This window comes from Oncorhynchus mykiss, chromosome 9 (genome assembly GCF_057628025.1).
Source record: "Oncorhynchus mykiss isolate SJ-2025 chromosome 9, ASM5762802v1, whole genome shotgun sequence".
NCBI classification, from domain to species: domain Eukaryota; kingdom Metazoa; phylum Chordata; class Actinopteri; order Salmoniformes; family Salmonidae; genus Oncorhynchus; species Oncorhynchus mykiss.
The window spans coordinates 44488182-44512160 of NC_143030.1; the positions used below are offsets into that span (position 1 = coordinate 44488182).

At 44.3% G+C, this 23979-nt stretch overlaps 2 protein-coding genes across 3 annotated transcripts in view; one reads left to right on the forward strand and one right to left on the reverse strand.

The window, feature by feature from the left end:
• Nucleotides 1-1845: 1845 nt before the first annotated feature.
• spryd4 (SPRY domain containing 4) lies at nucleotides 1846-3273 on the forward strand. Of its 2 annotated transcripts, none has more exons than XM_021615634.3 (2): nucleotides 1846-2028; nucleotides 2449-3273. In XM_021615634.3, the coding sequence occupies exons 1-2, from the start codon at nucleotides 1896-1898 to the stop codon at nucleotides 2988-2990; spliced, it is 675 nt and encodes a 224-aa protein (XP_021471309.2). In that variant the 5' UTR covers nucleotides 1846-1895; the 3' UTR covers nucleotides 2991-3273. The 2 variants fall into 2 exon arrangements, with proteins under 2 accessions (XP_021471309.2, XP_090040399.1); XM_090184273.1 differs by having other exon boundaries at nucleotides 1881-2183.
• A 244-nt stretch (nucleotides 3274-3517) lies between these two features.
• Nucleotides 3518-23979, reverse strand: part of LOC110532039 (glutaminase kidney isoform, mitochondrial) — a 34838-nt gene continuing 14376 nt past the window's right edge. Inside the window, exons 3-18 of the mRNA XM_021615632.3 lie at nucleotides 22001-22122; nucleotides 15166-15295; nucleotides 14481-14560; nucleotides 14049-14212; nucleotides 11509-11567; nucleotides 9031-9063; nucleotides 8327-8385; nucleotides 8143-8209; nucleotides 7408-7458; nucleotides 6883-7059; nucleotides 6289-6420; nucleotides 6005-6097; nucleotides 5756-5817; nucleotides 5313-5389; nucleotides 5034-5097; nucleotides 3518-4729 (exon numbers count right to left, since the gene is read on the reverse strand). Of these exons, the coding sequence (XP_021471307.2) occupies nucleotides 4540-4729; nucleotides 5034-5097; nucleotides 5313-5389; nucleotides 5756-5817; nucleotides 6005-6097; nucleotides 6289-6420; nucleotides 6883-7059; nucleotides 7408-7458; nucleotides 8143-8209; nucleotides 8327-8385; nucleotides 9031-9063; nucleotides 11509-11567; nucleotides 14049-14212; nucleotides 14481-14560; nucleotides 15166-15295; nucleotides 22001-22122 (1560 nt within the window). The 3' untranslated portion in view covers nucleotides 3518-4539. The remainder of the gene's footprint in view (nucleotides 4730-5033; nucleotides 5098-5312; nucleotides 5390-5755; nucleotides 5818-6004; nucleotides 6098-6288; nucleotides 6421-6882; nucleotides 7060-7407; nucleotides 7459-8142; nucleotides 8210-8326; nucleotides 8386-9030; nucleotides 9064-11508; nucleotides 11568-14048; nucleotides 14213-14480; nucleotides 14561-15165; nucleotides 15296-22000; nucleotides 22123-23979) is intronic.

The window sequence follows — 23979 nt, forward strand, 5'->3', positions numbered from 1 at the left end:
TCTGAATACTTTCTGAAGGCACCTGTTTATGCATGAAAAAATGCATGTAACGTGGGAGTAATTCAGGCCTTACTAATATAACAAAATGTATATTAAGTGTCGTTAAATATGCGAGAGTCTCTCAGGGATATGGACAAGCACTTTTTAAAGCCTCGCTAAATTAGTGTTTCACTTGACACTGGTACAAGGTATCAAGGGACAGTCCTAGCTACCTCTATCATCGACATTGGGACTAGGTGCTTGAATTTCAAAATGAAATACAGACTAGCTATTTCTGTATTCAAAGTAGCCTAAGGTTAGACATTGCCCTACATTGGACGTTTTTAGGAGGCTCTTCTGTCACCTGTAAGTCATTGATTGGCTGAATATTCCTAAAAATAAAGACTATTTCCTCACACCAAGAAAACAATTAGGCCTATATTAAGCCAATAGTTATCTTCCTCTTTTCCTTGAATGAAACACCTGTCCCCCTTCGTGACGCATGGTGGTCAAAGAAAGGTTTAAAAAAATTCAATTCCATGTTGATGTGTTGGCTGTAGGATGACGAAACAAACATTTAAAACAACATAGCCAGAGCCATAATAGAGCCCCACCGTGGAAGTCTCATAATACCCATAAACCCTAGCAGTCAAACAGGGAAATGGTTCCAGTCATTTTTCCGCCATGACTTTTTCCCACTGGGGATTTTAGAAACTCTTAAAATAAGGTGTCACGCCCTGGCCATGGAGAGGCTTTTATTCTCTATTATGGTTAGGCCAGGGTGTGACTAGGGTGGACATTCAATGTTCCTTTTTCTATGTTTTTGTATTTCTTTGTTTTTGGCCGGGTATGGTTCTCAATCAGGGACAGCTGTCTATCGTTGTCTCCGATTGAGAACCATACTTCGGTAGCTCTTGCCCACGTGGGTTTTGTGGGTAGTTGTTTTCTGTTGAGTGTTTGTATCTGCACCAGACATAACTGTTTCGTTCGTTCACTTTGTTGTTTTTTGTATTTTCAGTGTTCTATTCCTATTAAACAATATGAACACGTACCACGCTGCACCTTGGTCCTCACCTTCTTCAACCAACGGCCGTTACATAAGGGCTGCGTTTCGTGTAGGCTTACCCTGGCGTGACGTTTTGATAACCATGTAAATCTCTCTCGGACAAGGTGACTTTTATCGATATATATTTGGCTTTATTTCCTCTCAGATTCGAAACTGCCAATCAGCATCAAAGTAGACATCATGCAAATCTACAAATCTCTGCAAACTGCACGTCATCTCCAGCTGACACCTTTGCTTAATGATATTGTGTCAGTTTAAAACTTGCACAAGACAGTTCACAGAATTGTCAGTTTAAAGAAATGTAGCCAATTTATTCATTACTACATCTATCTAACATTAGATAGTTAATCCAGAGATTGTTACCTTTGCCTCGATTCGGCAGTCTCGTCCAGATCATCATGGCATTTGTAGTTGTTTATGATAACCAAATTATCAGATAATTAGCATTTAATTTTGGGGGAGTAAATACAGGCGAATATCTCTATAAAAATTACTTCCTAGAGAGATTTACACAGTTATCAAAACGTCACGCCAGGATTATATAAACTCCCCTATAGGAAAAAGGAATGCTGTTTGACCGTTAGGTTTTATGGGTATTATGACTCCTACTGTGGTACTCTATAATCTAAAACAACTAAGTGTAGGTCCTACCACGGGACATAGCCCACGTGTTGAGCGTTACTTCGCCAGTCAAATCAGGACCATGGACAGCGCCTAACCAGGTTTCAATTAAATTAAGTCCAGAATGGTATGTTCAATCCATTCTCCGGTGCCGTAGATGGCGCCATTTAGCAAGAATCATAGTTTGAAGATTTACCAAGAAGAAAATAGCTTTGTTGTGTGAGTAAAGATGGCGATGCCCCTTGGGTTGGGACAATATTGTAGCTTGGCAGGACGAGTTATGGGCGCATTGTCCCGCAGACAAACACGTGGGACACTTCTTCCAGCGATAAGATGGTATATTACCCAAACGGCAGGCAATAGTGAGTAGAAATTTGAACTGCGTGTGGACACTGAGTGAGGCGCCCTTTGCCTTAGTTTCAGCTCATAGCAAACTAGAGGTCAGAGCAGGGGAGATTGCATAATAAGAATTCTGACCGCGCTCGTGACCAGCTGCTTGTGTTGTAAATCTTAACGTGTAAGTTTCCATGCGTAAATTAACTTTCGTTTTGAAATCTGACATTTCACCAAGTTTACAAGCTTTGAAAAGTTTGTTTACATCATGTTGGACGGACTAGTAAACTGCATTTCAGCTTTCTTACCTTAGTAGCTTAAATCGATTTGTCTTATGTCATGTATGTCTCCACTTTCACCATGCATATGTATTTGCCCCTCTAGAGAACGTTCTGCAGTTGCCAATATCTATGAATAATTTTTGCTCTCTATTCTGTTTCTCTCTATAGACGTGCAGTTTAAGCTGGACGACAGGACAGCCCACAGCAGTCTGGACCTCTTTAAGAAGGACACAGGTGTCATCTATCGCATCCTGGGCCTAGACCCCAGCCATGTCCAACAGAACCCTGAGCGCTTCCGTGATTGGGCCGTGGTGTTCGGAGACGGGCAAATCACAGGCGGCCGCCACTACTGGGAGGTGACAGTGAAGAAGTCGTCAGAGTTCCGTTTAGGCGTGGCCGAGGCGGCGATGTCACGGGACGACTGCGTAGGCACCAACCGCTCCTCCTGGGTGTTCGGCTACGTCCAGCGCAAGTGGTTCGCCATGACAACCAACCAGAGGGTGCCGGTGCCTCTGGTGGGTAAGCCTGATCGGGTGGGCATCCTGTTAGACTATGAGGCCGGCCTTATAGGCCTGGTGGATATCCCAAAGGCCAAGGTGATCCACAGCATGAGGGTCACGTTCAGGGGGCCTCTCTGCCCAGCGTTTGGCTTGTGGGATGGAGAGCTGCTTACACACTCAGGTCTGGAGGAGCCTGAAGGCTTGAAGTGAAGCAGAAGGATCTCTGGACTCTGGTGACAATATGTCAGGCAGGTGGATGGCTTTGATGGCAAGGCCAGAGGGGGCCAGGAGCGGCGATGTGCATTAATTTTTGTAAACTGAACACTTACAGCAGGCAGCACTTGAATATGTCTTTCAAATCTCCCATGAAGAGCAATATTCTCCATCCGAATGTAAAGCTTGAAGTTTATTTTCAATGGGGGAAGCAAGGAGTTGATCCAATCTGTAATTTCACTGCCATACAGGCCAGGCATAATAAATTGTGTTTTTGTTACCTCTCGTGTTCTCTTTTTTTTATTTTTATGTGAAATAAAATGGCAACAATATGTAGCCATCCTGTGTCTAACAAGAGATCATTAAGTGCTGGGAATGTTGCTGCTATTACTATTGCTTAATGTCTTGACATCCTCCACCACCTTGTCAAACTTGGAATTAAACCAAAAACATGCATTTTTTGAACCTTTTGATATAATCCAATTGTGTGTTGAGATTGTATGCTGAAATAATAAAACAAAACGTTACATTTTCACTCGTTTATTTACAGCAGCGAGCTGACATTAACAGTTGAATAACCTGAGGAAGCAGTCTGTAGAACAGCATCACTTAATCCCAGTAAGAAGCCCCTGGGTGTGTGCGTCTTTGGTTTTTATAACATATCAAAAACAACAGTCATCTGACTCAGTAGATTCATGTACATATTTAAAAAGGAAATGCTGATGGGACACTGTCATACATGAATATTCATCAGTCTCAGTCACTCAAAAGATCCCATTTAGACATGCCATTTCTATAGTTACGTAACAGTTGTGTTTCTCTTATGTTGGGCCAATTAGTATTCGCACCAAAGAGGAGAAAAGACCAGAAGCAAAAATGATTGTCAAATACCTCATCCTCACGATCCATGGGTCATAGTTCACTCATATCTTCTGACCTGCTTATGAAACGTCCTACTGAGGTAGATTAATATATACTTTCCTACTTAATATATTTCTAGATTTGTACAGTATATTTATAACCTGCCAATATGTAACGTAACAATGCTGTGTGCTGTGTGCAGTTATAATGTATGTATAGTGGCATAAAATCCACTAACTAAATACTAATGTTGTAGCTTCATACATCATTTAACCATCACAAACCATTGTAAAAATAAATACATTTCAAACACTGGTCACATACCAGGCAGCATATACACATAAAATGTGCATCACACTGGCATTTTTAAGTGACGAGTAAGGACAACGTGTGTGTACTTACACATTTAAAAAACTGCCAAGTTCACCTGAATGAGCAACTGATCACTTATTGGTGCCCATGTCAACATTAAACAGTATTACATTGATGCTGTCCACTCCTGAAGACTCCTGAAGCTTATGTGCAGCAACGTGGACAAAGAAAGTGTGCTTGGGGCCAGCACAATCTCTCACAGCGGAGTGCGATATGCTGCGGCGAACCCCAACCTTTAGGCACAGTGACGTGTGACCCTATCAAATATACTACGCTTACACCTCTTCGCTAAATGGCACGAAATGACCGCATTTCATATGGTCAGACACGTCCGGTCCGTCTGGCTTAAACCACCACCTTCAATGTGTCTTATCGTTCTCTGGTCTTCGGTTTCTGACTGGGACTCACTACTGCATGGGTACAGCCGCTGGTACTCCGTCAGGACCGACACCACCCCGTCCCGACCAAACTGCCTGGCGTCATCCAGGGGTGTGTTTCCCCACCTGATGACACAGAGAAAGATAATGCTGCTAGGAAAAAGCTTTGAAACGGGCGTACAGCTACAGAGGCAAATGTGGTGCGAGGCAAAGGGAAACAAGTGACACAATGAGACTCAGTTGAAGACATCAATCTAGCCCTGAACTATTCTGGTGTAGCAGAGTGATTTTAATGATCTGGGCACTTAAAAAAAAGATTTAAAAAACACCAGTCTCCATTATCCATGCCAAAAATGGCCTTTATTATGGAACATTTCTCAGAGACGTGTGAGTTATTAAAAGTGTCAGGCAGAGGCAGTGGTGTCCCTACCTGTCCTTTATATGGGGGTTCACTTGACACGTCCCTGTTAGGAAGATCACCGCTTCCACATTACCTGAATAAAACGGGAAGGAAGAATTCAACTTCAATATACGGCAATGCGTTTGTGCAACCCACCAGTGATGCATTCACATCTCTATTGTCCACACAGCGAAGCCATCCACTCCAATTCAACCATATCAGCCACACTTGAATTCCAAATGTGAACGATAAGGTTGAAGCACATGTTATGTGGGAGTACAGTATTATCATGACAAATTACAGGGTCACCTTCAGCTGACGCCACGTGGAGGGCTGTACGAGAATCGTAGTCTTTCTCTTCCATGTCCACAGCCGAGAGAGCAAACCTGGGGGGAGGACAGGAGCGAGAGAAGGAAGAAAAGAAGAGTATAGCAAAAGGTTAATTGGAATGACAGATGGCCGAGACGAAGAGATAAGGGATTCGAGACAAATGACTTTCTGAAAAGCTCTACAGTGATGATATTGAAGTTAACCGAAATGGATTTGATACGAGGGGTCGTCTGTTCCATGCAGAACATGCATTTAAATGTATTATGGAAATCATTTCACAAGTTTCTTCTTGTCTGTCTGGCGCCCAGCCCTTGGTTATGGCAAACTATCATTTCTTATAAACTAAAATTTCTTATAAATCATTAGGACCGTCTATAATGGATTGAATTTATATAACTAGTCTCCCAGGATTCCGTCTTTACCTCCTCAGGGCAGAGACATCTCCACTGTAAGCTGCAAACATCAGGTTCACCACTGACCTGTTCTGAAGGGGGCAGAAGAAAACATCTCAATGATGGGCGATCAACATAGAAGAAGGCTATTGAAGCATAGAGGTGTTTCAAGTGTTGTAAAGGAGACAACAGAAAACATGAATTTTCCAGAGAGTTTAAAAGGTTAAAATAAGAAAAAAATTAAATAAGTATTTAGTGTGTACTCTATCCCTTACTTACCCTATCATCAAGTGATTGTCTGCGAGGGTCCAGCTTCCTTGCAAAGTGTCTCAGGTTGTCATAGTTATGGAAGTTGAAGAGAGAAACCAGCTCCTGATCAATCAGCAGATAGAAGGGGTCAATACAGACAGGAAAATGACCGATTACTCTACTATTCAACGTTCTATTCTACTTGAATCTTCCATTTCTACAATGTCTCATACAGTTACAAAGTATACTTTCTAAATGTAAAAACAAACAAAAACGTAAGTCATAGGTTATTGGAATTCTTCTCGTCTGTGTACCTGACAGAAGTGAATGCCTCGGACACTATTTCCGACACGGTCTAACGGAGGAGACCAACACATTATTCCCATGACATTAGGAACCACCAGCAGTACTGCACCAGAAACGCCAGACTTAGCAGGCAAACCCACCTGGGAAAAAGAACAGGCGAAATGAAGGTTAGCAGTAGACTTATAACCAGCCGGGTGTATCTCAAATAGTCTCAAATAGATTCCTGTCTTCAAAAAAAAAGCAATACAATTCAGTTGGGAACATAGAGACATTGTAAACAATACAACATCCCCAGTTCTTACATCAACCCACACCCACGGCACCCATCCCTCCTATCCCACCCAACCCCACCAAGGCATCACACCAAGACGGTACAAAACAAATAAACAATAACAGAAACAGAAAAAACAATAGCAATACATTCTGACAATAGCAATAGCGTGTCTCCTCTCATTTAACTACTCATCTGACAACATAGGATAGGTGAAAGAAATATGGCACATCTGAGATAAAGGGGAATGTTCTAATTGACCACATACTGTATAGTAGGATAAGGCCACCTCGGGTCATTGACTTCTGACCTCTGTTTCTCAATAACTCACATGGAAAGCGAACTGGCCAGAGAAGTCGTACATTCCACAGGAATGCATGAGGCTCAGGGTGTTCCGAACGGCCTCCGCACTCAGCACCTGCTCGCCTGTGATTGGACAGATGCCCCCGTTGGCCAGTGTGGCAGCCATGACACTGCCTGACTCACACGTCACCTCGATGGAGCACAGCTGAGAGGAAAACAGAGAATAGTTAAGACCTCTGGTTTGCCGTAGAGGATAGTACTTTAGTCGAATACAGAGTGTTTCCAACAGGGACAGAAAGTCAGAGATAGATTCAATCCGTAGCGCTGAAGATCTGCGCTGTAGCGCGATTGAAATTTAAAGGCAATGTTCCCGCGTTCGCAGAGACTGCATTCATGGTAAACACTGCATATGTAGGTTCAATCGAAAATCACCTTCCAATTTTCCATCGCACTACAGCGCAGACCTTCAGTGCTACGGTTTCAATTTAGGCCTAGGAAAAAGCTAAAGACCTTCTTGGATTCAACAGCAAACTTCTTAAAAAATTAGTCTCACCTGGAAGTAGAAGTCGAGGGCTGCAATCATATCTGCATTCTTAGGAAAGCACTGTCAGGCAAAAGGAGAGAGAGGCCACAGTTTTAGATCACAATCAACAGGTAACTTAGATCACAATCAACGTGTGTTTACGGACATATTCAATCAATCCTTAACCCAGTCTGCTGTCCCCACATGCTTCAAGAGGGCCACCATTGTCCCTGTTCCCAAGAAAGCTAAAGTAACTGAGCTAAACGACTACTGCCCCGTAGCACTCACTTCTGTCATCATGAAGTGCTTTGAGAGACTAGTCAAGGACCATATCACCTCCAGCCTACCTGACAGCCTAGACCCACTCCAATTTGCTTACCGCCCCAATAATGTTTACATACCCTACATTACTCATCTCATATGTATATACTGTACTCGATACCATCTACTGCATCTTGCCTATGCCGTTCTGTACCATCACTCATTCATATATCTTTATGTACATATTCTTTATCCCTTTACACTTGTGTGTATACGGTTGTAGTTGTGGAATTGTTAGGTTAGATTACTCGTTGGTTATTACTGCATTGTCGGAACTAAGAAGCACAAGCATTTCGCTACACTCGCATTAACATCTGCTAACCATGTGTATGTGACAAATAAATAAATAAATACATTTTTTTTATTGATAACTCATAGTCTAAGAGTTTAGGAATTGGTATAACTATTGGTAAGACTCCGTGAAGCTCAAACACCCAGACTCACTTTTTTCTCCTTCAGGTAGTAACCAATAGCAAAATTCCTATCTCCGGTCTCTTTCTCTGACTGGAAACTGTGAAGGCAAATACATATCACAAGCAGTTTATCGCACCACAAAGTGAAGTTACTGCATGGGCTGCAACATTGGATAATTGCATTTGCATATTATAACATTCAATTCGACACTCACGTAGCGTTGCTGAAGCCCACATACTCTGTGCCGGCCATCTTCTTTAAGTATTCCATTACCTACGATAAAAGATGTGTCAGTTGTGAGATGAAAGAATTCACCGAGTGTACAAAACATTAAGAACAACGGCTCCTCCCATGACATAGACTGACCAGGTGAATCTAGGTGAAAGCTATGATCCCTTATTGATGTCACTTGTTAAATCCACTTCAAATCAGTGTAGATGAAGGGGAGTGGTCAGGTTAAAGAGGGATTTTTAAACCTGGAAACAATTGAGACATTGATTGTGTATGTGTGCCATTCAGAGGGTGAAGGAAAAATAAGTGTCTTTTTAACGGGGTATGGGGTATGGTAGTGGGTGCCAGGCGCAAAGGTTTGTGTCAAAAGAACTGCAACACTGCTGGGTTTTTCATGCTCAACAGTTTACTGTTTTTATCAAGAATGGGTCCACCACCCAAAGGACATCCAGCCAACTTGGCACAACTGTGGGAAGCATTGGAGTCAACATGGACCAGCGTCCCTGTGGAACACTTTCAACACCTTGTAGAGTCCATGCCCCGACAAATCGAGGCTGTTCAGATGGCAAAAGGGGGTGCAACTCAATATTAGGAAGGTGTTCTTAATGTTTTGTACACTCAGTGTGTAACATGTACATTGTTACTAGTAAGACGTGTCAGAAGTCTGAAATCTTAAAGGATACTCACATAATCAAACCGCTCTGCCTTGTTTGAGTTAGGCTGTAAAAAAAAAATAATACAATTTCAGTACAGTATTTCTGTATTGACACTATGCAGAGAGCTTTTCGGCCCCTAGGTGGCAGTGTTTGTGTATTCTGGCACAGCGTGCTGTTGGTGTCAGACAGATTCTGGGTGGGCGTGTGGGGTACATTTAGTCACGGTGTCTGTCTGTCCGCCTGTCTGTCCACGTGTGGTAATGTGATGAGTATGACATGGGCTTGCAGCTGCGGGGCAGGTTATTGCCCTGCTTGGGTTTCAGGGTCCAGTGAAAGATCGCCGCCAAGTCGTTAAGTCACCAAAAAGGGCAGAGACTGGTACTTCCCCTTACTGCTCTGAGCCACCCTGTCCTGAAAGGTCAGAGATGATCTGAAACATTACGGTGACTAGTTGAGTTGTCCTCAAGGAATAGGTTTCTTCTGACGTGGTGCAACCCATGTCTCCATCAGTAATGTTCTGATGGAATGTTCATGAGTAGTGACACGTTTTTCCCACGTTTTTCCCACTCGTAACTTCTGAGAGTTCTGCTCTCTCTGAAAGATCAACTGAAGTTTGCACAACCTTTATAAATATCAATTGAATAAACTCAAATTAAAACTTGCTAGAGGTGCTGCACTGACTTGGACGAGTACAAGTAGTACAATATGTGCAATAGACTTATTAGCCAATTAAATGACGTTCGGCCATCTCCATCTGTTCTTGCTTCATGCACTTAAAGGCCCAGTGCAGTCAAAAAGTCGATTTTTCTGTTTTTATATATATTTCCACACTATGAGGTTGGAATAATGCTGTGAAATTGTGTACATTTAAAAAAAGACCGCTTAAAATTTCAGCCTGTTTTGGTATGGAGTTTTGGTGACGTCACCGGGTGGTCAATGAGCTAATAGACCAATAAGAGAGTGAGTTCCAAACCTCTCTGTCAATAACAGCTAGTTTTCCCCACCCCACTCAGACCACTCCCAGACAATCCTAGCAAAATTATTGCATGAGAAATTGACTCTTCGTTAAGCCCAGCCCCAGCATTTCTTGATTAGCAAGGGGTGGTCTGTGTTTAATTTAATTGTTTATTACAAACACAGTTTGAGATCATTGTGAGGGGATTTCACCATTGGTTGAATGGGGATGTGTTATCCGAGGTGGCAACAGTAACCAAGGGGGGTGAGGCTTAGGGAAGGGTCAATTGCCCTTCACTAAGAAGCTTTTTTTTCTCTCTTTTTGACCATTTTAATTGAAAACAATCACAGTAAGGTACTTATTTGTTACCCAGAAATATGATATTGAGATAAAAACATCTGCATTGGACCTTTAAAGGACCCTATGTAGACATTTTAATTTCACTTTGTCATTACGGGGTATTGTGTGTAGATGGGTGAAAAAATAAATAATATTTAATCAACTTTGAATTCAGGCTGTAACACAACAAAATGTGGAATAAATCAAGGGATATGAATACTTTCTGAAGGCACTGTAATTGTTACCCAGAAATGATATGATATTGAGATAAAACCGTCTGTATCAGACCATTAAAGAATCCTGTGATTGTCAAAGACTAAAAAATAAACACACAAACACACCTACTCTTCCCAGCTGTCTCATTGGCCTGACTCACCACCCCCCCCCCCCCCCCCGACCGACCATAACCCCCTTCCCCACTACTGTACGTGACCCGCATAGCCAAGAGGCATATCTCTCCAGTCAGCTGGTAAGGACAGGCAGCCAGGCAGGGGGAGAAAAACACAGTAGAATAGAGGTCCATGTCTACATAAGGCAGAGGCCAGCCCTCTTTCCCCACTGCTTTAGCTGTTAGAATGAGGGCAATGCTGACTGATAGGGAGTCAGCTGGTGATAGCTTATTGACCTCTGTCCACACAATACAGGGCAATTGGTCAATGATTGAAGGCAAAGTCTGACCGTGTCACTTGGCTGTACTAGTTATGACAGTTTTCCTGATTTCTTGTATATCTGATGTTGGAGTGGATTTGGTGTATAGCAGTTTGCATTCATACAGTATACGCAATGCAATGCTTAATCTGTGTAAATGTAATGTACTACTGATTTTGTTTCAGTTATCGAGCAAAGATTAGAGCTCTAATTCCAAAACCTCATGAAAATCTTATAAGAGATTATACAACGGGTGGGTCTATTCCTGAATGCTGATTGGTTAAAACCGCATTACAGCCGGTGCCTATTCCACAAGTTACCACCGGCTAACTCTATGACGTTAAAATGCCTATTTACGCTGTTCAATATGACTGCGCAATCCACTGTCTCATCAGCCCAGCCAGCCAATTTATAAACTTGATCTCCTTTATAAAAAGCATCAAGACATTATCTCACATTTCTTTTAGAGTAAAACGCCTAACACCAGTGCCAATATATCCTCCAAACACCGGCTTCGAGGGCATTATCACTTAATTATAACATCAGTGCACCCAGGAATCCCCTTACCTTGAGCAGAGAACTGATGACAATAGCCCCGGCATTCACCATAGGGTTGTGTGGTTTATCTGTCCAGAGAGAGAGAGAGGACAATGTTGTCACTGTCGTGCACTCCACCACCCTATAACCTAAAGATATGTCCAGTAAAATAACTTCCACTAAGAAAGTTAACACATGCATGTGTGTGCCAGAGATGAACATGTGTAATGGCACCTAGCCAGCTGAGAGGGGACCTGCAGATAAGATGCATTGACTTGCTAATGATCAGATGGCCTGTTCTTGCTCTATTGACTGTACCTACAGCTTGTTGCAATCATTGGTCAAGCTTATGAATATTTTCCCCTGTAGTTGCAGAGAGGTTGGCTCTCTTGTCTTACCACAACTGTTTACTGAAATGTGTAAGTGTTTGCTTCCACGGTGTGACATTGGAATGAACTATTTACTACCCTACAACTGAGTTAGGTTAGGTCAGGCGATAGTCAACGTTATCATTTGAGGGTTCAACGTAAGGACGTTTTCCCCCCAGTACTTAGATGCATTCAAGTGTGGAGCATCTACATAGAAGTGGATACAGAGACATGGGTCTTTCTATGAACTAGGGTACCACTGAGGATTTCCTACACTGGACAACTTGTTACAGTTGTTGATAAGTCATTGATAATAATTCGCCATTTTTTTCTTGTCATTACATTGAGATATAAGGTGGATCATAGCTTTTAATTTTTTTTTTAAACCTTTATTTAACTAGGCATGTCAGTTAAGAACAACATCTTCTTTACAATGAAGTCCTAGGAACAGTGGGTTATGGCAGTGTAAGTTGTCATTATATCACATGTAAAGCATTAATCAGTTCAATTTGACATTGAACTTGAACCATGTAAGAATCCTGGTTCTAGCTGTCACAGTTGTTAAATATAGGAGATCTCAGAAATGCAGCGTAACTACATATTATGGACTGAAAACAGTTTTCATGGGCACACATGTCCAAAATAATAATTGTGTTGCGAAATCGAATCCTTCTAACCGAAAGTCACCTTACACTGATAATTAAAACCTAAATCGGTACTGCCATTAAAGTGGTTCTTGAGCATTTGGTGTCAAGCTGATTAGATATGCAGGGATATTTTCACACATCGTCATCTGATCTAGGAAGGAATTTTCCGAATGACAGTCAAGTGACGAACAGCTGTTGTGATAGTGCATGCGAAGCAGCAACAGCCCAAGTGCTGGAGAAAAAAAAGCCGTTCGCAAGGAATGTCCAGAATGTTTTGGTTCTCATTTTTGAAATTGGCGAAGACAGTTGTGCCTGGATCCACGTTGGATCTAATATCCCTAGCGAATGGAGGTTGATCATCTGTTGTCTGCTTGATTTGCAACAGGGTCTCGTTAGAATTAGCAGAGAAAGCATCAAGGTAATGTGTTCATGTTTTTGTGCCTTGGTTTGGACACCAAGGCTACTGTGCGCAATCGTGTAGGATCGACTATTGCGCAACACCCAAAAATAGTCCTATGGATTTTTCTGGATATAATGACAACACATGACATAGCCTAGTGGGCTTATTAACAATATGATCTGGTAATGAAGTAACACGACAGATACGTACTTTTTTTCATGTTACAACTGCAATTTTAAACATAGGGGCTTGAAGTTGCCTACTTGAAATTGAATTTGGAGCTCAGAAATGCAAGTACTGGAATAGGCCTTACCTTGAAAATCAGACATTTCCTCAAGTTGGTGATTGAAAGTCCTTGTAATTATTGTATCCAATTTACAAGTTCTCCTCCTCCTCCTCCCTTATAATTATCCGTAATTTAATTTTGTATCCGTTTTTGTGAGAGATGTGGCCACTTTCGTTAGTTTCCCGCGGCTTCAATTGAAGGGTGTTGCGCTACGCTGTCGTGGTCAAACCAAGTGCGGTTATTATGAGAACGACATCTAACATCTAATGTAGGATTCAACTTGACTTTCCATACAAGTCAGTCAATTAAAAAGGAATCTGTTTTTTTGGTAACTTTCTCATTATAAAAACAGCGATGGTGAGATTCAAATGGTGAGATTAATGCTACTGCCACAAACTACAGACAAACCGCCAAATTTACATCCAATCTATTAAGTCAGGCAATGTCCACATTATTCTCACATATTTTAGAATGTAATAATAGTTTGAATATCAATGCTAGGCCTAAAAAATGAAAGTGGTAATGGCCTACTTTTTCATTTTCTTTTAACGCTTTTTGAGGGGAGATCTATACTACGCCCTATTTGTACAATTATATACATTATACAATTGCATTACATCGAGGTCCTTGAAAATGAAAACGAAGTGCTTGACAAAGTCTCTGAAAGTCCTTGAATTTGACTTGCCAATGTCTGTATGAACCCAGCTTTAAACGATCCTTAGTCCTAGGCCTATAGAACCCAAAATGGTTCTACCTGGAACCAAAAAAGGGTTCTCCTACGAGGACAGCCAAAGAATCCTTTTAGGTTCTAGATAGCACCTTTCTTTCTAAGCGTGTAGGCAGACAGGGTTAGGGTAACAGTCTCTCACCCTCCTCATCCAGTGACAGCTGGTTGAATTTGAGTCCGCTGGGCTCTTTGCCCACGTAGCGATGCACATGCTCAGTGCCAATCTCGTGCACAGCGATGGCGTACTCCAGAGGCTTCACACATGATTGAAGACAGAATGGAACCTTGGTGTCACCTGCAGAATGTCTGCCTCACGCCAGCAGGGCACAGGGGAGAGATCATGGGACAGTGAGAGGAAGGCTGAGGTGAAAGCAGATACAGAGGAGGATTCTACATGAACAAGTTAGGCAGACACTGACAAGGCAAGATGGGGTGGGGGGGGGATGACATGCGAACTGCCTGTTCAATGCTCTTCATTTCAGTGACATGGGATAAGTGTCTTAAAATGGAAACCAGTGGGGGATAAAAGGAGACTATGTACATAGAGCAGATAACACAAATGCTGTAATCTCACCTCTGTCCATCCACGGTGCATAGTGACACACCCCACAGATCAGGGCTGAATTTAGCCAGTTGAGGAATATAATCTGCCACCTGAGCAAAAGACACACACACACACACACAAAGGAATGGAGTGGATAAGTCACGTGTCATGTATGTCAAAGGCAGGTATGTACAGTACATGTGTGTATAGCATGTGCATGCGTCTACGAATGTACAGTGTGTGCATGCTTTCATTCAGTACGTGCTTGTGAGTGCGTTTTCAGTGAGCTCTGGTCCGTGAGCTTGTGTGCAGTGATGTAACCTAGCGAATGTTTTTTTAATGCGTGCAAGCAAATGTTTGGTGGTGTGCTTATTTTAGCATTCATATGTGAATGTGTAGGTGTGTCTGTGTACAGTATGTGAGAGAATGTTTTTAACGTGGGAATGAATGTGTGTATTGTGTAGCCCAGCGGTTCGCAACCTTTTCCATTTCCCTGAGACCATCATTGTCAAAAGCTCTCGAGGACCAAAGATATTTTACGTAAAATATCTGGGAGGTCAAATTTTCTCAATTTTAGCAGTGCATTTAACACATTAAAAAGGCCTATTATAAACTATTTACATTGTAAAAAGTCACCCCAAAAACATCTACCAACATTTGCAGACCACCCGCAGTGCACCGGTCCGCGGACCCAAGGTTTGAACACAGAACTCACGTGTCCCCCAACCTGCCTCTGGGTGCTGTAGTACAGCTGGTTGATGTTGGACGCAAACGCCTCAAAGTCTGGGATGATGAACTTCCTCCTGAACGCCTGGGTCAGCAGCAGGATGTTAGCGCCCACACACCTGAAACACATACATAAATATCACACACATACTTCAGATACTCACTGTGGCTCAGTTGGTGGAGCGTGGTGCTTGCAACGCTAGAGTTGTGGGTTCGATTCCGGCTGGGGTCAGCCATACAAATGTATGCACACACACTGCAATCAGTCACATTAGATTTTTTTTTTTTAATAGTATAACTACTGTATTATCACACACAGTGTCAGTGACCTATGGCCCCAATACAAGGCTGTTGACTCTTATGCAGTGTCTAGGAGTCAGCAGCCATGTATCAGGGCTAAGTGACCTGTAACTGTGGAGCAGATACACCACTGACCCTATGACGAAATCCTAATGACACCAACAACCTAAAAACTGGACCCCAACCCGGGACCAAATTAAACGCTGAGAATAGACAGCCTATCATATTGTAGACACACACCTGCCTTTACCACTAGACAAACATTGCGCTAAGTTTAGTAAGCACTGACGTGATCTCAAAGAACGGCATTGAAAATTGCTCTCATAGCTGTGATGAGCCGAAAGATCCGCCGGGGCTTGTCAATACGCAACTTGGTTTAGAGTTTGGGGCACTGGGGAGGCGAACAGAAGGATCGCATCATTTATAGAAATGGGATTTTTTTTTAGTGGCCTATCGCTAGTGACCACCACAGAAGAAAAGACCCATGTCTAATCACAACACATTCTTATTCTGTTCTACATGACTTTATGTAGTGTGTGTGTGTGTGTGTGTGTGTGTGTGTGTGTCTTTGGACCTAGTTTAGAAACAATACCAAGCACAACACCAAGTATCAATCCAAGATTTACAAAGAGACTGTAGGTATGCAGTATTCAATCACTGGAATATAGTAATTCAATGTAAGAAGAAGTCTACCAGACAGGACTCGCTACTGTAGCAGGCCAGTGTCTGAATCATCACAGCATTCATTAAGTTAGCTTTGCCACTTAGGAAGTAATACTGTTTGGACAGTAGTCTAGAGCCCATCAGACCTCGCTGATAAGCCGAGCTCCTAATACAACCAGCCGCCTGCAGTTCACCCACTACGCTGGCCTTTCATTAGCTCCTGTCCAGCCTTAAGCCCTGCACAAATGTCATACTCTGTTCGCCAACAATTCCAGAACTCTCTCTCTCTCTCTCTCTCTCTCTGCATGTGTTACGTTTACATGTGCATCAGTGAGGATCAGAGGCAGCTGTCGTCCATTAAAACGACAGACGCTGTCCATCTGTTTTCGCCTCACATTAACCGCAACAGAAACACTACTACACACCCACATTCAAACATCCCTGACAATCAAAACATCCCTTCCATAACAAATCTCCACCTGTCCACTGTAGAGGCATGAAGAGCAGACACAGATACGGGCAGAGAGAGAGAGAGTGGAAAAACAAAGTCTTGGACGTTTCTCGTTAACACTGGGGGCAATAGTATAAACAGTTCCTCCGCACAGTGAAATATATATATACTTTCAAGAAAATGCAATGTAAAAAAAAAAAGGTGCGTGTGGTGTTTTGCCAATCAGCCAGAAGAATGAGAACACTCTATGTGGGATAGAGAAAGACACAATACATCATGCAACATTTCTGAATTAAATCATCAGTGTTTACTAGTAAATACTCTCTCTAAACCATCCTACAAGGTCATTTATATGATAAAAGGGCCAAATAAGGATATATCCATTCCATCTAATCCCAAATCATTAGAGAAAAGAATAGAATACAACTTTATTGTCCATCCAGGATGGACATTTTTCCATTCAAATAATCAAATACACATAAATTCTCACATCAGACACATTTAAAACAGTCAGTCCATCATGTTGCATACACTAACAACAGAGGACATTAATACATTCACTCACAAACAACCACAGTCCCAACTGCACTAGATAGATAAGTACATTATACTGATACAATTTACTTTACATTTAGTAGTCCAACAGTACAAGGAACAAATTCATGTTTGAACACGTTCTTCTCGGCCATGGTCATTCTGAAGCGCCGGCCAGAGGGAAGCCTCTCCAATTGAAGGTGTAGAGGGTGGGAGGGGTCGCCAACGACAGCCAGTGGCTTCTTTTTGGTTGCCTTGTGAAACAGACTGCTCAAATGTGCCTGTGGTCGACCAATTACAATTGCTGTGTTTACTATGCTGATAAGTTTGCTTTTGCTACTCACACTCAAATGACTATACCAGACTGTCATATTGAACGTGTCACGCCCTGGTCTTAGTATTTTGTGTTTTCTTTATTATTTTGGTCAGGCCAGGGTGTGACATGGGTTATTTATGTGGTGTGTTTTGTCTTGGGGTTTTTATAGGTTATGGGATTGTGGTATAGTAGAGTTGTCTAGGTAAGTCTATGGTTGCCTGGAGTGGTTCTCAATCAGAGGCAGGTGTTTATCGTTGTCTCTGATTGGGAACCATATTTAGGCAGCCATATTCTTTGAGTGTTTCGTGGGTGATTGTTCCTGTCTCTGTGTTTGTTTTCACCAGATAGGGCTGTTTCGGTTTTTCACGTTACGTTTAGTGTTTCTGTATTGTACGTCATAATCTTTATTAAAGATGTATGAAGATAACCACGCTGCATTTTGGTCCAATCCCTGCTACACCTCCTCTTCAGAGGAAGAGGAAGAAGCAAACCTTAACATAATCACCCACTACAACAGGACCAAGCGGGGTGGTGATAGGCAGCGGCAGCAGGAGCAGCGAAGTATGGAATATACAACTTGGGAGGAAATAGACAGGTGGGCGGTCGACCCAGGGAGAGTGCCGGAGCCCGCCTGGGATTCGCTGGAGCAGTGCGAGGAGGGTTATAGGAGAATGGAGTTGGAGAGACGAACACAGCGGCGTGGATGGAAGCCCGAGAGTCAGCCCCAAAAATGTCTTGGGGGGTGGCACACAGGGAGTATGGCGAAGCCAGGTAGGAGACCTGCGCCAACTTCCTGTGCTTACCGGGGGGCTAGAGAGACCGGGCAGGCACCGTGTTATGCTGTAGAGCGCACGGTGTCTCCAGTGCGGGTGCATAGCCCGGTGCGGTACATACCAGCTCCTCGTATCGGCCGGGCTAGAGTAGGCATCGAGCCAAGTGTCATGAAGCCGGCTCTACGCATCTGGTCTCCAGTGCGTCTCCTTGGGCCGGCTTACATGGCACCAGCCTTGCGCACGGTGTCCCCGGTTCGCCTGCATAGCCCAGTGCGGGCTATTCCACCTCGCCGCACTGGCAGGGCGACCGGGAGCATTCAACCAGGTAAGGTTGGGCAGGCTCGGTGCTCAAGAGCTCCAGTGCGCCTGCATGGTCCGGGCTATCCAGTACCACCTCCACGCACCAGCCCTCCGGTGGCAGCTCCCCAAACCAGGCTTCCGCACAGGAAGTGTCCTCGGCCCAGTACCACCAGTGCCAGCACCACGCACCAGGCCTACAGTGCGCTTCGCCTGTCCAGCGCTGCCAGAGCCTACCTCCTCTCCAGCGCTGCCGGAGTCTCCCGCCTGTCCAGCGCTGTCAGAGCCTTCCTCCTCTACAGAGCTGCTGGAGTCTCCCGCCTGTCCAGCGCTGCCAGAGCTGCCAGTCTGCAAGGAGCCGTCAGAGCTGCCAGTCTGCAAGGAGCCGCCAGAGCTGCCAGTCTGCAAGGAGCCGCCAGAGCTGCCAGTCTGCAAGGAGCCGCCAGAGCTGCCAGTCTGCAAGGAGCCGTCAGAGCTGCCAGTCTGCAAGGAGCCGCCAGAGCTGCCAGTCTGCAAGGAGCCGCCAGAGCTGCCAGTCTGCAAGGAGCCGCCAGAGCTGCCAGTCAGCATGGAGCAGCCAGAGCCGCCAGTCAGCAAGGAGCCGCCAGAGCTGCCAGTCTGCAAGGAGCCGTCAGAGCTGCCAGTCTGCAAGGAGCCGCCAGAGCTGCCAGTCTGCAAGGAGCCGCCAGAGCTGCCAGTCTGCAAGGAGCCGCCAGAGCTGCCAGTCTGCAAGGATCCGCCAGAGCTGCCAGTCTGCAAGGATCCGTCAGAGCTGCCAGTCTGCAAGGAGCCGCCAGAGCTGCCAGTCTGCAAGGAGCCGCCAGAGCCGCCAGTCTGCAAGGAGCCGCCAGAGCCGCCAGTCTGCAAGGAGCCGCCAGAGCCGCCAGTCTGCATGGAGCAGCCAGAGCCGCCAGTCAGCATGGAGCAGCCAGGATCCGCCAGATCCGCCAGGATCCGCCATTCAGCCAGGATCCGCCATTCAGCCAGGATCCGCCATTCAGCCAGGATCCGCCAGTCAGCCAGGATCTGCCAGAGCCGCCAGTCAGCCAGGATCTGCCAGAGCCACCAGTCAGCCAGGATCTGCCAGAGTCATCAACCAGCCTGAGCTTCCTCTCAGTCCTGAGCTTCCTCTCAGTCCTGAGCTACCCCTCAGTCTTGAGCTACCCCTCAGTCTTGAGCTACCCCTCAGTCTTGAGCTACCCCTCAGTCCCGAGCTACCCCTCAGTCCCGAGCTACCCCTCAGTCTAGAGCTATCCCTCAGTCCCGAGCTACCTCAGTCCTGAGCTGTCCCTCAGTCCTGAGCTGTCCCTCAGTCCAGTGGGGCCCTTGGTTAGGGTTACTAGGCCAAGGTCGGCGGCGAGAGTCGCCAATTTAAGGACGCAATGTAAGCGGACTAAGACTTTGTTGGAGTGGGGTCCACGTCCCGCACCGGAGCCGCCACCGTGGACAGACGCCCACCCGGACCCTCCCCTATGGGTTTAGGTGTGCGGCCGGGAGTCCGCACCTTGGGGGGGGGGGGGGGGGGGGGGGGGTTCTGTCACGCCCTGGTCTTAGTATTTTGTGTTTTCTTTATTATTTTGGTCAGGCCAGGGTGTGACATGGGTTATTTACTGTGGTGTGTTTTGTCTTGGGGTTTTTGTAGGTTATGGGATTGTGGTATAGTAGAGTTGTCTAGGTAAGTCTATGGTTCCCTGGAGTGGTTCTCAATCAGAGGCAGGTGTTTATTGTTGTCTCTGATTGGGAACCATATTTAGGCAGCCATATTATTTGAGTGTTTCGTGGGTGATTGTTCCTGCCTCTGTGTTTGTTTGCACCAGATAGGGCTGTTTCGGTTTTTCACGTTACGTTTAGTGTTTTTGTATTGTTCGTCATTATCTTTATTAAAGATGTATGAAGATAACCAAGCTGCATTTTGGTCCGATCCCTGCTACACCTCCTCTTCAGAGGAAGAAGAAAACCTTAACAGAACGCGAGGATGCTCTCCACCAAGCTGCTGTACACTCTCTCCAGAACATCCTGTCTGACCCCAAACCCATTTAAATTCCTGATTAAGAACAAGTGTGGGCTTGCTTTTAAATAAAAAAATACAATTTGTGTCCCTTGGTATTTTAAACACTCAACCACCTCCACTGGTTGGTCGTTCAGAGAGAGTGGTTGGGACATTGGTAAGAATGGTAGCCCTTTTCACTCACAGCTCCTGTCATCCTGTATACGGGTTGAAAACGATTTTGCCATCGATAAGCAAAATTGGAACCCAGAGGCTGTACAGTAAAATACTATACATGACGTCAGAGCTTAGGTTCTCCGGTTAACAGCGTTGTATGGGTCTTGACTGAGCGCAGTTATAAACTTGAGCACCGCGCACAACAAAACGATTCCCCCATCCCACCCGCTAATTGGGCTAACTTTTGCACCTTTGTTGTCATCTGAGAGAGTCGATGTGTTCTGAAAGATGAGATTTCAATAAACATCACTTTGATGTCACACAAGCAAACCGCACACCCGTGGGTCCAAATCTACACTTCACATTTCTACATTTGAAAACATGTCATTTACAGTATCAACCTTTATGATTGCTGTGTTTGATCCACAGTTAGAAGGATGACATGCGCTACAGCCTGGACAGAATGAGCCTGCATTTGTCGTATTGTGTAGAAAATTTGCTGCAGAACACACACTTGAATGCACGCCATTCTATGCACACAAAAAATTACAATCTGTTAGTCTGAAGTGCCTTTTAAAAGCCTAACCATGTATGAGCATATTTTACAGCTTAGCTAGCCATGTTGGCAATAGAATAAGCTTTCAAATTATTCCCGCCTGACCCAGATGGCGATTTTCAAATGGACCGTTTTTTGGGATTGCGTAAACAACAACAGTAATTGTGTGAGGGTGGGGACACAGGGCTGTATTACAAATACAAAGGGGCAAGTGTGCTTGATTCAGTTCCTCAATGGCAAAGCTAGGAGAGCTCAAACAAGCACCTTATAGTTGAAGGCTCTTTCCTTGAGTCATAAAAGTGCATTGAAATTACTAAGGAACTGTGTAAAGTTTGGAGAGGTGTGTGGCCACACCAAGTTAGACCTTTCACTCAAAACCTTGTAATCTTTTTTCCCTCATCTTGCACATGCTTCAACATGCATGTTACTGAATGTATCTAAAGTATTTTGTTATTGACAAATGCTGTGTAAAGTACTGTAAATGTAAAATGCACGTAGAATCAACAGTGTCATTTTGGGGATTCAGTGTTGTGTTGTGTCCTCATCTTTGGTCTGATCATTTCCCCATTAATATCCAAAGTGTTATCTTTCAAATTGCATGCCTATTCTTATTATATTTCTTCTGTTAGAAGATGTGGCCCTATCCTGTTTTAAATGACCCTATCCTATCCTGGCCCTATCCTGTTTTAAATGTTTTAAATGTGGCCCTATCCATATAGGCCAATTTCCACAAGTGTAAAGGGTTAACGTGAAAATAGAGCATTGCTCACTTCCTGAAGAGTTTCGGGTCCATCATGACTGTTCCGGCAGAGTCCTGCATTGACTGGCGCAGCTGACGCATACAGTCACTCAGCCTGGGATCCGATGTCAATAAACCTGTGCTCCTCAACGCCTGGAAGAAGGAGAAAGGAACATTTGCAAAATGAGAGTGAGACAGAGAGACAATTAGACCGAGAGAAATGAGAAGGGAGAGGGGGGGGGGGGGGGGGGGCAGGTTGTGGTGAGCTGATCAACACTGACACACCATCTCTAGAGTAGGGAGGTCCATATTTGAGCTCTCTCAGTAGACTGCTGAGCTAACCCCCGTGCTGGTCCTGCAGATGCTGGGCCTAATAGAGTAGATATATATTTGTACATAATGATAAGGATATGCGTAGTACATTAAAAGGTTAATAATCATAATAATAACTTTTTATTTTCGTTTTAGAGAAAACTGAGGTTATACAGGACTACAATAATTGTTTTAGTGTGTCATCTTCAATACCTGAATTGGAACAAACCCTGTTTTCCATTAAGTGAGCAACCACAAGGGTTCAAGCAGTCCTGTAAACGACTCTGTAAAAGAGGAAGGAACATACTGTACCTACTGTATTGAAATCAGTGGTGTAGAGGTTTTTGTTGCCCACCTTTGGCGGACAAAATGCATTAAACGTTTAGGGAGCGCAACTTTTTTCACCGCAACCAGCGATCAGTTTAGCCACCTACTTTTTTTTTTTTTTACCAGTACATCACTGATTGAAATCCCTCCCCTAAGCCAACTTCAAGTCATTCTGACAGCTATATGCAACAAGTATGCCTATTTCTGGGGCATCATGTGGAGTGACAGCAGACTTGCCTCATGGGAGGGTCCGGGAGGTTATTTTCAAGCCTGTGTGTCTGATCAATGCATTAATGATCAACACACACTGCTTGACTGAACTGTTGTGTTTAGCTATCGCATGTCAATACTTCACATCGGGCAGTGGCTTTCATGAGAGGCTGATATCATATTCAGACATACTGTATAGGACAGCAATATTCAAAGCTATATTTACTGTGGGAAGTACAGTGTATGTGTAATTTCTGGCAGAAGAAATTATGACAGAATTGTAAAGCTATTGAGATATTGAGATGTTAAATGAGAGAAAGTACTTCAAAGAAACTAGTTAAAAAACAGAATTGCTGGCCTCTCGAGTAGCACAGTGGTCTAAGGCACTGCATCGCGGCGTTGAGGCATCACTACAGCCTGGGGTTGTAGTGACGGGCTGTGTCATTGCCGTCTGTAACCGGGAGTCCCACAGACGACGCACAATTGGCCCAGTGTGGTCCGGGTTAGGGGAGGGTTTGGGGTAGGGGGCCTTTACTTGGCTCATCGCGCTCTAGCGACTCCTTGTGGTGGACCGGGCACCTGCATGCTGACTTCGGTTGTCAGTTGATGGTGTTTCCACCGACACATTGGTGCTGCTGGTTTCCGGGTTAAGCGAGCGGGTGTTAAGAAGCGCGGCTTGGCAGGTCATGTTTCGACGACTCGACCTTCGCCTCTCCCGAGCCCGTTGGGGAATTGCAGCGATGAGACAAGATCGTTATCACGAAATTGGGGGATTAAAATGGGGGGGGGGGGGGTTATTCAGTAACCACAGCTACAGTTCAGTGACAGTCCTTTCAGATCACTGTGTGTTACAGCTCCTCTGCCGTGTCACTGTCATGCTAAACATATACAGCATAACATGACAACAAATGGCAGATCTCCCTTGTCTAAACTGGCAGATCAATCTAAGGTCAAAGCAGATATCATTATGTAAGAATATCAAGCATTGCAACATCTTGAAATACAAGGTGGTAAGACATGTTGGTATGTGACATGCACACAAAGATAATACAGTGCTCAGATAGGAAGAGGCAAAGCGAGAGGCTTGACTCTGCCCCAAAATCTGTCAGCACGAAAAAAAACTGCGAGAAGCAGAGAAAGCGTAGCCTGACGGCTCACAGT

What these genes read in the sequence shown, in the direction of transcription:
- spryd4 (XM_021615634.3), top strand. Translation starts at nt 1,896, where the DNA reads ATGGCGATGCCCCTTGGGTTGGGACAATATTGTAGCTTGGCAGGACGA. An exon ending in TACCCAAACGGCAGGCAATA is followed by an intron (nt 2,029 to 2,448) that starts GTGAGTAGAAAT and finishes TTCTCTCTATAG; the next exon opens with ACGTGCAGTTTAAGCTGGAC.